Below are 13,629 nucleotides of genomic sequence, written 5' to 3'. Positions count from 1 at the left end.
CTCCGTGAGTAGTAGTACATGGCATCTACACCACCAGAGGTATCTTCCTCTCTTACTCCGGGGGCTACAAGGTGTGGGTGGTGTGGGTGCTCTCACATGTCCTCACATATGGGTTGGACGGGCTGATATGCGAAGACCCGGAACACAACCGAAGGTATCACCTAACATATTTAGTATATGCGGATACCTACATCGAATCATAGAATGGACATAGGGCCGTGTTATCACCAGCTTGCGTAATCTTGAAATATTCGGGACCGGCGTGGAACCGTCATGATATTTACGGATCCTTCAAGTTTCACGACAGTAAAGCTACCTTCTTAGCCTACTTGACCCATGACCGTTTGGTTTAACACGGCCGTCAACTCCATCTGTCGTTACGCTCACACCCCTCGCACCCCTCGCACCACTCGCATCCCTCGCATCCCTCGCACCGACGATGGGTAAGGGTTGATACCTGCATACATACCGTGGACCTTATCGTACATACTAGACTAGTTGCCTCTTCACCTTTACATACATAGTAGATGTTAGCACCGATAGGTAGGTTCGTCACAACCCTGCTATCATGCGTGGCGTGCTACTACTGCATTTGTCGCCATGCCGCTAGACTACCAGAAATGAAGGTTCAAGAGCACCGCGGCTTGATCCGGTGTTAGTACACGATTACTCAGAGCTCTGCAGCTTGCTGCAGCCCTTTTTTTTTTTTTTTTTTCTTTTGCTATGTAGTGCTTCCCCAGAGTTCATCAGAGCATAGGCCGATATCCACTCGGAAAGGAATTAGGTGCAGAATGCAAGGCTATACCTAATTTTCCTTTACATAATCAAGGAATATCTCCTGTTTAACAAGGAAAAGCTCATGATGAGAAAAGAAACACAATGCTTGGCATACTGATACGATGCACTGCGTGCGTGGGGATGGTGTGGGCAGATCGGTAAGTAAACTGGTTGGCGGAAACTAAAACACTGGAAATCTGCACGGCGTGCGAATCACTACTAAGAAGGGAATGTGGTAAGTAGAGCTTCTAGCTTAGTTGAATTTATGGCAGGTGGCAATGTGAAGCGATATCAAGTTGGTTGTATGGTTCCTATAATGCGCGCGCATTATAGAACCCAGGGTTTCAGCCTCAGACCACAATGCGGTATACAGCTCTATCAATATGTTACATAGTGCCGAGAAAGTCTTTGAATAGTATTCGATTGAGATCTAGACGCAGTCGATTCGTATCTAGTAATTGCTCTGCAGTATCTAAAGAAACGCGTCAGGGCTTGTGATGACGCGTCACCAACTACCTACACTTCCGCAATTCCTAAAAGGTCTTATTACAGACTTCAACTCTGGAAGGAAAATAGCACATTCCATATATGGTATAAAGTTGTTCTTGAATCTCTTATCACAGTGACTATCGTCGTCGACTCAATCTACCTCGTCGTAACCCCATTGTTCCTAGGTATCTAGCCTAGGATATCTCTGCTATGATTCCTACGTCCGGCGGGCGCTTAAAGTTGCATCCTGCCCGTTTCCAACATGACAGGATATCCTGGCGTTTAAGGTACCATACTCGAATGGCTTTTGGTTTTTGGTACGTTACTTCCGGCGCTCTGGTCCCAAGCATCAAGTCAGTGGAGGTGCTTGTCTAAAAATTGCCGAGGCCGATGGACGTAGATAGAAGGTTAGCACAATATCGAATAAACGATATGTACTTTTTCAATGATGGTTCACAGAACATAGTCGATATCTAGTCATCGCTTCAAATGTACGACCCGCCCCTGGTTACCACTCTACAATCGAGGCCGCGTCACGTATGCGCTTTACCAACGTAATCCGACGCGGAGTCAAGGGGCAGTAATATGGATATATGGCGAATCAAAGTGGAAACATTCCAAATATAGAGTGTATCCTACCAGATTACAAGACTAAGCCACTCAGTTATATCCGGTGGAGGTGTAACTCAGCCGCATAAACAACGGGTAAGCAATCTCATATACTCTTGAACAGTATGCATTAGGATGACATCTTTTGCGACTTCATCTATTGGAGATACACGTCAGAGTTGAGGGTGATGAGGCGGGATGTTCAAGGTCAAAGGGTTAGGGGTTTACTCTAACAAAATCTCAGAATAGACTATAACTATAGTATAATCGTGTTTATAATATTAAAAGTAGAAGAACAAGATACTATGCTTAATCTTGCGATTGCACTTTCGAAACTTGAACCTTTTTATTGCGAAATAGAAAGCTCATGTTCATACAAACTTGGAATCACTCATTGCAGTTGTATAGCAGTACGTACACTTATACGTACCTAGGTTTAGTTATAGCAAAGTTATAACAGCACTTATAGTTACTATATACCTAGTTAAGTCTAGGTATTCTATTGTCAATAATAGCGAGTCTTACTTAAACCTGTATGTAAATAAGATCATCAACAAGGAGCATGGTTATGAGTCTAATGAGCAAGGAGAAATAGCAATATCTTACATCAAATACCCCATCAAATCTAATGCTTTCAATTCAACTTGGGAGCTTCTGAAATGAGTAGCCAAGGGGACTGCTTGAGGTACCTCAGTGAGAACATGTATAGGTAAGGCTCCCCCTTTTACTCACAGAGAAGTTCAGTTAGTCAATCAATATGCTTTAAGTCTAGGTATACTGTTCACAGAGTTCTTTCTACTAACGGCAAGTACAATATGTCTCAACGTATTCAGTAGGATTAATAAGACACAAGTGGGATTTCACATGGAGGAATAAACGATGAAGACCTTAAGTCCAATACTTCTCATGACGTTTATTTTATTAACTCATTCCTGCGGCCTGTACCCTATTCATCAGATAGCCTTTCCCTCTATCCCAATATCAATAATTCTTAAAATATATAGATATATCACTTCAACTCCCTCACGCCTGCGTATCTCCACCCAATGCAGCATACGGCTGCTGATCATCTATACGCTTCTCACGTCCGGCATTAGAGCCGGTATTTGCTGACCCAGAGATGAATTTTTTCTCAGCGGCCAGTCCTGGATCGTTCTTAGTGCCAAACTCAGAGAAGCTCGCGTTCTTGTTCTTATCCTCTGTGCCGATGCTATCGTCCTCGGTCAAATTCTTACCGTGCGGACCTCCCTTTCCCTTCAGGAACTGACTCTGCACGTACGAAGGCGCGGTGTCAACGTTGCTGCTGCGACCGGGGCCTGATTTGTTGGTGCTGGAAGCTTTATGAATGCCGCCCTCGTGAGGCTTTGAGGCGGATGTTAGGTCCTCACGTCCAACTTGCTGAGGCGCTGCCTGGTTGGCTTGGCGGAATGCTTGTGATTCTGCGGCGAGTGAACCCTGGCTTACCACTCCGGGTGCCTCGTTGGAGACGGGGGCGTTTCGGCCAGCGGTGACCTTGGTTCCCTCGCTAGGTGCTTTTGAGGACATCTTGGTTGATTTGGTGTCTTTATGTGTTTGGTCTGATAGGAGTTCAACTGGTGGAAAATAGTTGGTTTGATTTAAATTGGTATCGTTTAATATGAGTGAAGAAGACAACGTACAGTTATAAGTGCTCCTCGCAAGATCTCAAAGGTTTGCACGGAATACTATTAGGAGAAGCTTCTAATGTTGACGTCATAGGCTGGCAAAACGTCACAGCTCTAGGATCATGACCTCACTTATCCTTACATACCTGATACCTCATACCTGATACCTCATACCTCATACCTCATACCTCGTACCTGATATCGAATTAATAAAACTGCAGATGCAACCAATAATGATATAATTATGTGGAGAGCCTCACTTCGAGTAGTCTTTGGTTTGTTATTAACAATGCAAATCATGCAACAATGGTTCATCTTCGTTAATGAATAGTATGTCAGGATGTGATAGTTATGGTATAAGCTGGAGCTTTTAGTCCGACCTATTATATCATAGCGCATTCTAATCATTCTAATATGATATAGATATCAAAAGCGAATGAAAATCAATATCAACACTGGAACGGTGGTGGCAACTCGCCAGCCTCTGCAGCCTCCCGGAGTGAGTAAATGGTTCCGTACAGTCCACCGACGCAAATAAACCCACCCGCAAGAACGGTAAGTATGTTGAGGGAAAACAAAATAGGACTCTTAAACCATCCATTATATCCTCCGTGATAGTAATATGTGTCGTGTAACCAGAACGCTCCAGCGAGCCCGTAGGTATCTTCAATGACGAGGGTCAGCAAGTACTTCAAAAAGCAAAGAACGAAACTCAGGGGCTCAGATACGTATTTGAGAGAGACAAGTCTCAGTTAATGTAAGAAAGTAAACCATTAAAGACGATAGGAGATTATTAAACTTGGTACGTACACCAAGCAGCAAACATAGATGCCGCAATGCCAACCAGGTAGTTGAATATAGGGATTCCAACTGCAAAGAGGAATGCAACGGTATTGACCAGCAGTATTAGGAACGTCCAAACACTCCAGCCAATAAACGTATGTGAATGTATATGACGGCTCCGTCTAAAGAGACGGACAAAGACTAATTTGGCAGCTGTATGAAGGTTTAGACTACCTGCGATGAAGAAGTTGGGAATCGCAAGCCCGAAGGAGATCTTAGACCACAGCGGGCTTAAGCTAAGGAGGCTCGGACTAGAGACACCTTGACCTATATACCAATAAGTGACAACAGCGAACACGATGTAAAAAGAAGTCGCTACAATCTGCAATGTCCACGCTGCCTTCATTGCATCTTGTGGGTGTTTCATTTCTGAGATGAAAATAAAGAACACAAAATGACCGGCGTAGGCGAACACAGGATTCGTCAGACTGATAAAAGCGGACGTAAAGTCGCTGGACCTTGTAATCACTATATTCCCTCTGTCAACCGGAACAGCTCCGGCACCTACCATCGCTACAATTCCTGCAGATATTATGGATATCCCGCCGACTACCCAGACTAAGCTTAGACTATGGAGAGTTCGGGGAAAGCTGCAAATTGCTACCGCGATAGTAAATATTCCAGAGAATGCTGTTGCGCACAGTCTCGAGTTGGATAGAACAGTTAGGGCAAGCTGGCCGGCGAGGATTTGAGAACCCGCGGAACAGACGGCGAAGATGACGGTTCCCGCGCTTAATATCTCTCTACCAACAGGCCCGAATAAGATGTTCCCAGCATCACCCATGTTGTGAACTATACATGCCTTGTTGGTTAATCTCAGACGCCAGTGAGCTACTAGATCTACGTACCTTCAGGATGTCGCAACTTGAACTCTATGAGTAACCAGGCCGTAAACGTAGCGAAGACACCTAAAAATGTGATGACGATAACGCCAGGGACGATACCAACTGCATCCAACGAGCTGGGCAGGCTCAACATGCCGTTCGAGATGATTTCAGTGATCATCAAAACGGCAGTTAGCGGCCAGCTTAACGTCTTGTATTTGATATCATGGTTGTCTTCTTGCCCGAAAACATCATTAGGAAGTCCGGGACTAGTAAATCCCACCTCACGGTCTACACGAACGTTTTCAGTACCGTCAATTTTCTTCTGCGAGAGGACATTGTCAGTAATAGCCATAGTTATCGTGAACCGATTTGAACTATGTTACGCCTATACCAATAACACGGTGTCATACCAGAAGTCGTAATCTCCAATTATTCTACATATGCGACTCCGCATCGCCTGCTTGGACAATATGACGTTATTAGTAATGCAATGCGACTTATATCACACAACATATACATAAGTGATAAGCTTCTATGTACATATCACCCTGGACTCCCAAGAGCTCGGAGCAGTGGGGCAGATCTCGGCCCCTATACCGACATTGCACGAGTCTACGATAAGAGATAGAACACGCTCTAGACTTCAAAGCGGAGCCGTGATGAATATCCCATTTCGGAAGGTAATACATCTGACCCAAGTTCTGGATTGGACCATATCTACCTACATATACACAGTAGCCGAAGATTTGAGTAACGAACACTAATAGCTCCAGCTTTTACCTAGGTAGGTAGTTTAAGAATTTTGTCATTTGATTGTTACTAACGGATAAGTTAGAGGGGTTGAGGTTACTAAGACTCGAGTGTTTATAGGTAGATCGGTGAGCTACACGACAAAGGTAGAAAGGTACCTTCTATTCTCAGTATATTTGCACCAGCTTACTTACTGCTTTTCTGTATATTTGGACACTAACTGATATTAAGCAATAGTATATCAATTGCTTTACTTGGTATCAACTATCCACCAAGAAACAAACAGGTCAAACAAGCAAACCTCTCATTTTCTCAAATCAAAACCTCAGAGAAGTTATATTGAACTGTTAATACATACTAGAGGGGCGTGTGCATTTATGATCTCGTACCGACAAATAACACTGCTCGACCTCGTCCCAGTAAACATCCTCAACTCGCTAGCATAAACTATTCCCTTCTTAAATCCATGGTCAGGCAGGATAAAGAAATCATAGAATAAGTTACTATTTCCCTTATTCGCAGTATAAGCTAGCACTTGCTTTAGTTAAGCAATTAATTACGGACCGGGTCCGATCCGGCGATCGGGAACAAGCCCGGACATGTCGGCCCCACGGGCGTTAAGTATTAAAACAGCGAGCCAATAGCAGTTCTGTAAATGGTCATAATTGAGCCTTAGTGCGGGGCTTAGTGGGACTTGGCATACCCGCATCGTCTGTTGCTTCCATTGCTTCGCCAATCAATTTATGGATTTTTGTCACCGGCCGATGTCGCCCAAGAATTTTTTGATCTCAACTCACCAAAAATTTACACCAAAAATTTACACCAAAATTGCGATACTTTTAAAGGCCAATCGAAAGTTGCCTACTCACCTCCAATTCCTTTGGCATCGGGCTTGATTGCTGGAAGACCCTCTTTATCAATTGACATTATTTCAATTGTGAGAGAGCGTCTGCTGGTCCGCCAACAGCTCCGGCCCCTCGTCTAAGCTCACGATGGCTTTGCATGCTCTCCTTCGAGCCAGAGCTCCGGTAGCTCTGACTCGAGGTGTCCTCGCGCCGTCAAGACAACATACGTATGTGAAACCAGTACAATGCATCCCTAATACGCGTAACTGAGTTTTATACCATTAGTCGCCTTTTAAACACGACGTCTTGTCGCCGTTCCAATGATTCCGACCTCAACAAAGTCTCCCGCTTCATCACACAACCCAAGGCGCAGGGTGCGTCGCAAGCTATGCTGTATGCGACGGGTCTTACCGAAGATGACCTCTCAAAACCTCAGGTCGGTATATCGTCGGTATGGTACGAGGGCAACCCGTGTAATATGCACTTGATGGATCTGTCGGCTGTGGTTAAAGAGTCCGTTGCACGCGCAGGGCTTATTCCTTACCGGTTTAACACGATTGGCGTCTCTGATGGTATATCTATGGGTACAACCGGCATGCGCTACTCTCTACAAAGCAGAGAAATCATTGCGGACAGTATCGAGACCGTTATGCAAGGTCAATGGTACGATGCAAACATTTCATTACCCGGATGCGACAAGAATATGCCTGGTGTCCTGATAGCTATGGGCCGAGTGAACCGTCCCAGCATCATGGTCTACGGTGGTACTATCAAGCCCGGTTGCAGTAAGGCTGGTGCGCCAATTGACATTGTCAGCGCTTTCCAGGCGTATGGACAATACATTTCGGGTGACATCACGGAGGAGGAGCGGTTCGATATTATTCGACATGCATGCCCCGGAAAAGGTGCATGCGGTGGCATGTACACGGCAAACACAATGGCTACCGCTATTGAGACATTAGGAATGACTTTAACAGGTAGCAGTAGCAGTCCTGCTGATGACCCTAGCAAAATCCAAGAATGTGAACGAGTTGGCGAGGCAATCAAGCACGCCATGAAGGAGGATATACGCCCGCGGGATATCATGACAAAAGAAGCGTTCGAGGAGGCTATGATCGTAGTCAACATTCTCGGAGGCAGCACAAACGCCGTCATGCATCTGATCGCCATTGCGGACTCGGTGGGCATAAAGCTCACAGTGGACGACTTCCAAGCTGTCTCGGACAGGACACCCTTCCTTGCCGACCTAAAACCGTCTGGCAAGTTCGTAATGGAAGACTTGCACAAGATCGGCGGTACCCCTGCCCTACTCAAGTTCCTCATTGGCGAGGGCGTTCTTAAGGGTAGCAGTGTCACTGTAACGGGCAAGACGCTGAAACAGAACGTCGAGTCCTGGCCATCGTTTCCCAAGGACCAACAGGTCATCCGACCATTTTCCAGCCCCATTAAACCCACAGGTCACATCCAAATCCTGCGCGGCCAACTCGCACCCGGCGGCTCTGTCGGCAAGATCACGGGCAAGGAGGGTCTTGTCTTTACCGGCAAAGCAAAGTGCTACGACCAAGAGGACGACTTTATTCAGGCTCTTGAGCGCGGAGAGCTGAAGAAGGGCGAGAAGACGGTAGTCATTATCCGGTACGAGGGACCCAAGGGTGGACCTGGTATGCCTGAGATGTTGAAGCCATCGTCCGCTATCATGGGCTACGGCTTGGGCAACGACGTTGCGCTATTGACGGACGGACGATTCTCGGGCGGTAGCCACGGTTTCTTAATTGGCCACATTACACCCGAGGCGCGCGAAGGTGGACCAATTGGACTGGTGAGGGACGGTGATACCATCACGATAGATGCGGAGAAGCGCGTCATCGACACCGACGTCAGCGACGCGGAGATGGCAGAGAGGAAGAAGTCATGGAGCCCACCGGCGCCACGATACTCCCAGGGCACATTGACCAAGTATGCTGCTCTTGTCAGCGATGCCAGCCACGGGTGTGTTACTACGGGACATTAAAGTCCTGTTGAGCGTACCTTAGGTATATAAAATGGTATTCGGGGTTGAATGTTAAAAAGTAAGTGGGATGAATGTCTTGTATCTATTGGTCTTGGGCTATGCTATGCGGTGGTCTGGTTTCTGGTCCGGAAAATGGGCGCATCGGACTCGGGCTGTTGCCTTATGAGCGACAATTAAGAAGAAGAAATCGAACAAAGTTCAAACTTTCTAGAAGCTTATTTAAGCATTTAGAGGCGTAAATCTAAAGCAACTACAGCTAAAATGCTCACGAGGTCCCCATCATAAAGTTAAGGTTGAAGCCAGCAAGGTCGGTGATGAGTGATAGATACACCTCCTCAATCGGGTTTGTTCCTCATGATCTGACTATAAGTTTACAGGCGTCACAAATCGTATCTACATCCATCTCTTCTCTCGTTATTGACCATAACCTCTTACAAGCAACCCGATTCGTTTTTACCCCTATTCTCCCGCTCCAATAGAACCACGTGGGGGAAGGTAATAATATTAATCAATAATATTGATCAATCAATGCATGCTCATGCTCCACCCGAAATACGTAACGATGACGTTAGATGCCTACCAGTAAGCAAATAGCTTGTCCAGTCTGAGAATCCATAAAAGGACAACCGAGTACGCATAACTTCATTTTTTGCCCCTGTTCCACGCCGAGACAAATGCTGCTTTATCCCGTAGCGTCAAGCCGACTCTCTTATTACGCGCGAGCCGCGCCAGATCATCGGCGACTTTATCGAGCAACGCCCGTTCTTCAGACGTGAGAGATTCGCCGTCCACCTCATCGCCTGTTTTATCCGGGATTCCGTTCGCTAGGCTATCCCCGTTCGTGGCCGCGGTAGAGTTGTTGGTCACCCCTTCGGCGATGCGCACCCTAATAAGATGCGTAGGGCGGCTGAGTAGTTTCCACAGGAAAGAAATATAAGCACCCGGGACAGGAGTTGTGATATCGGGTGGCGTATACCGTATGCTGACGGGGAAGATCTTCGCATCGGCAGGCGCAGACAGTAAAGATGGGGAAAACGGAAGGATTCCCTTACCGTTTGTAGTGCTCATCTCGGGGAAGACGGCTATAACGCGGTGCGGGTTTTGCTCTACGAGTGCACGCAGGGTGGTTAATTTTTTAGGAGACGGCGGAGATAGTGCTGGTGGCGAGAGGGCCAGCAGGATACCGCGCAAGAGGGAAACACGTTGAACCTTGCGTGTACCCGGGAACGAGATGGTGAATATAGGGTCGAAGATAGCGGCGAGGTAGAGAGCGTCGATAGGACTCGTAAACTGCGCTGCAATGACAGAACGGCTAGAATTCCCTGGAAAGCGGGAGCTCGGCTGCTGCGAAAGCGAGCCGCGCTTGACACCGTCGAGCTGCAGATCCACCCACCAAATCCCCGGTATACCAAGGAACGTCCATAATAACAGCTTTCGAATGATCTGCGGAACGAGAAAAGAAGGTAGGTTGTCGAGGAAGACGAAGAACAGGGCGCTGTACGACAGGAAAAGCGGCAGTCGGAAGAGGAAGAGAGCTGTGTGTAAGAGCGAGGAGAGGGTCGAACTGGGCGTCGAGGAGGGAATAAAGGGCGAGATGCCAGATCCTTAATGAGCAATATTAGTCAGGTATATACATGATCACCTTCAAGACAATATAGTAAGTAAGTTATAGTAAGTAAGTTAGAGAGCTTACCGCGATCGCGGAACTGGCTGTATTTCTCCATTGTGTCTTCTAAAGCTAGAACTATGGAGATGTCGCGTGTAATGATGAATAACTAAGAAGCTAGCTACAGTAGACAAATCTGCCCGACCTTGGGGGGATTCTTTTTTTTTTTTTCTTTTTTTTTCTTCGAGGCTACCGAGACATCAAGGAATAATGTGTGCCGAAGGTTGGGTATAAAACGGTACGGGGCGCCAATGCGGAAAGGGATGTGCAGTAGAGGTAAGAAAATAGTGTACCTAACGGGAATTTGGACCTGTCAAATGAAAGAGGGTATGGAATTAAGACGGTTTGATGGCGTCAAGGGTTCGTATTTTTGGTGTTTGGCATGTGAAGAGACCAGAGACCAGAGACTAGGTTAGGTTAGAGACCTGAGACCTAACGCTTAATTAAGCCAACCTAACCTAATAAACTTTCCCCCACGCGCTATTCCACCTCTACATTAGGTAGGCATCAGCTTATCTAATATGCTAACTTCGGAAAGCTCAGACCAAGTTCCATGTAAGCTGATTTCCCGTTCAGCCCGCTTCACCCATTTCAGCCCCATAAAATCGTAAGCCCTTTCCATTGAAGGTTCCACCCCAAATCATCGGAGCTACGAAAGTACCTAGGTACCTACATACAAAAGCTTTAATATTTCCGTTGCCCGGACAACGTCGTCATGTAATCAACAAGACGGGGTCTGCATAACCAACATTTGCACAACTCAAAGCTTTATCCGCCTACAATCTACCTATGTATGTATTGTACATACACGGCACACGCCATCAAACGCTACCCACCTCGCTCAATGGAAAAACAGTTTACCATTTCAAACCTAATTCACATTAACTTCAATACTATCTTAACGTCGACTCCTTTTCCTTGACCTCGAACTGGCGCGCGCTCACCCGGAGCTTAATTGCTTTGTTATTTAATTTGCCTTTCGCCTTTTGCCCTCCATTTTGATTTTTGCTTTAATCTTCCGTGGGACGTCAACATGGAGACGGAGAGTGTGGTAAGTCATTCCATTTTAACCCTAGGTAGTCTTGGAGTCGATCAGTTCCAGTATCCCTCGCGTGCGAGACTCGAAATAGGAGTTAACTGTCGTCGCAGCAACTTAGAACCAGCGGCATTCAAAAGCCGTCGAAAGTAACGACGGGAATACCCAGACCTGGGTCCATTTCCAACGGCAGCGGCTTGCACGAGATGACTAGTTCTCAGAGTAATGTTCGGTCGCAACCGTCATCGTCAATTCCAGCGGCACATGGGCTGAAGCGTAGCGTGCCGGCGCCAGGTTTGAGCGACCCATCCGTCCAATATCCTGATCGCGTATACTCACAATGACAAAATGCAGCCGTACAGTCCGATGCCAAGCGAGTGCCTCTGTCCAAAAGAGCAGGAGAGCATCCTGGCACCTCTAGCACTACATACCAGCCTACGCAGAGCTTGAGGGGTATGGCTCTGAAAGACGCGGTAAGTAACATATCCTTTCGACTACGAATTTCGAGAGCTCGATACCGCCCCAAACCGCTCCAAACTTCAACTAGAGTCAACACTCTACCTCGTTCCATAGCATCATATACATTGGCTGGTATGCTAATCCGCCTGGTGAACAGCCTAGATCTAACCACGCGAGCTTCAACGGCGCCTCAGCATCCCGCCACACTTCAAACAACAGCTATTCCTCCAGTACAAGCACTTATGCTGCGAGTATCAACTCCGCCTATCGCCCCTCTTCCCGCTCACAGTACTCGCATTCGCGAACACGATCAGCCGCGAAACCTGGACGGCCTGCAACTTCGATGGGTACGCGTGAGGAAGGACAACCCAAAAACAACAATGGTACAGTGCCCCAAGTAGCGCATGTCCGCGCAAAGCCCAGCTACAATAAATTACTTGGCAAGAAGATTCGGAAGCCCCAGTCTATTCAAGATATTGCAGATCTCTCCTATGAAGAGTCACTCTCTCATGATAGAGAAGTCTCTCTATCTAACAGATTCCAATCACTGTCACTCGACAAACAGAAGACCCCCATACAAGGGAATCAAGCGACTTCTAACCCAACCATGCCCCCTCCGCCTACGACCTTCATCCCTCAGACAACTCCCAGATGTAAAAGGCTAAGTACCGTGGACCCGTATCAAGCACAAGGTGAAGAAGCCCAGACGGACCTAGTGGTCCCTACAACCCCAGCTAGAAAATTTATGGATCAACTTGAAATACACTGGAATAATATCAAAAAGACCCCAATCATCACCATGTCACCATCACCCAAGAAGGCACCTTATTTGTCTAAATATTCTAACCTCACCGGGTTTGTAGTATCCGAGATCGAAGAGAAGCTCGGCAAAATGGACAGCGAATTTCAGCAACTCAAAGAGTTCATGAGTGCCACCGAGAAGAGCAGTTTCAGTGTCAAAGAAGAGCTCGAAATCACGAAGAAGAGAGGTAGGTCGCCGTGTTGCGATATGCCACGGTTCTATTATCCGCTAAGACATGACAGTGGCGAATCTAGAGGACCAGCGAAACGAATTGCAGATGGAGAGGGCAAGGCTTATGGACAAGCTATCAGACGCAGAACGCCAAGTCCGCAACCTCAACATTGATATACAGGATCAGCAGAGACGCCATGACAAGTACTGCGAAGAGATAATCGCAGATCACGAAAGAAAGTTGAGAACCAAAGTCGACGACTATGAACGCGAAATGGACAAGGTCGTCAAGCTTCAACAAGAATTCGAAGAAAGATGCGGCGTTGAGGCAGAAGCCAGATTAGACAACCTATCTCATGAGAATAAGGAATTGCGGAGCGTCCTCGAGAGACAGAAGCGGGACCACGAACTCGAAATTCGCTTACTCAACGTAGATCTAGACAGGCAGTCTGTCCGGATGCGAGATTTCGAAAACACTTTGAGAAAGTCAGAAGAGGAGCAGCGATTACTCCAGGCCCACATTGACGAAAACCTCAAGACAATTGATCGGCTGAGAAAAAGAGCCGAGGATGCCGAGGAAAGCCTTTCCAAAGATAAGGGCCATCTAGGTGGACAGATCAGTCTTCTAAGTCAGAAACTAGACATCAGCTCGGAGCGTATCCAGAGCCTAGAAGAACAGAATAAAGTCATCCAGTTGGAAT

General features: G+C 46.8%; 4 protein-coding genes across 4 annotated transcripts; 1 reads left to right on the top strand and 3 right to left on the bottom strand.

The window, feature by feature from the left end:
- Positions 1-2,827: 2,827 nt before the first annotated feature.
- F4813DRAFT_354962 (uncharacterized protein) lies at positions 2,828-3,524 on the bottom strand. Its single transcript, XM_049242812.1, has one exon. It carries the CDS (start codon positions 3,418-3,420, stop codon positions 2,899-2,901), a length of 522 nt encoding a protein of 173 aa, XP_049100829.1. The 5' UTR covers positions 3,421-3,524; the 3' UTR covers positions 2,828-2,898.
- Positions 3,525-3,573: 49 nt separating this feature from the next.
- F4813DRAFT_354961 (transmembrane amino acid transporter protein-domain-containing protein) lies at positions 3,574-5,729 on the bottom strand. The gene is made up of 4 exons (XM_049242811.1): positions 5,210-5,729; positions 4,329-5,153; positions 3,779-4,182; positions 3,574-3,713 (listed from the first exon to the last, which is right to left on the bottom strand). Exons 1-3 carry the CDS (start codon positions 5,538-5,540, stop codon positions 3,968-3,970), a joined length of 1,371 nt encoding a protein of 456 aa, XP_049100828.1. The 5' UTR covers positions 5,541-5,729; the 3' UTR covers positions 3,574-3,713; positions 3,779-3,967.
- A 955-nt stretch (positions 5,730-6,684) lies between these two features.
- F4813DRAFT_31731 (dihydroxy-acid dehydratase) lies at positions 6,685-9,275 on the top strand. Its single transcript, XM_049240956.1, has 3 exons — positions 6,685-7,010; positions 7,069-8,852; positions 9,172-9,275. The coding sequence occupies exons 1-2, from the start codon at positions 6,931-6,933 to the stop codon at positions 8,792-8,794; spliced, it is 1,806 nt and encodes a 601-aa protein (XP_049100827.1). The 5' UTR covers positions 6,685-6,930; the 3' UTR covers positions 8,795-8,852; positions 9,172-9,275.
- On the bottom strand, positions 9,127-10,948 carry F4813DRAFT_31715 (uncharacterized protein). Its single transcript, XM_049240953.1, has 2 exons — positions 10,488-10,948; positions 9,127-10,398 (listed from the first exon to the last, which is right to left on the bottom strand). The coding sequence occupies exons 1-2, from the start codon at positions 10,516-10,518 to the stop codon at positions 9,437-9,439; spliced, it is 993 nt and encodes a 330-aa protein (XP_049100826.1). The 5' UTR covers positions 10,519-10,948; the 3' UTR covers positions 9,127-9,436.
- Positions 10,949-13,629: the final 2,681 nt, after the last annotated feature.

This window comes from Daldinia decipiens (genome assembly GCF_022478715.1).
Source record: "Daldinia decipiens strain CBS 113046 unplaced genomic scaffold F4813scaffold_11, whole genome shotgun sequence".
NCBI classification, from domain to species: Eukaryota; Fungi; Ascomycota; class Sordariomycetes; order Xylariales; family Hypoxylaceae; genus Daldinia; species Daldinia decipiens.
Note: the sequence above shows the minus strand (reverse complement) of the source record. Positions and strands in the feature narration are given on the sequence as shown.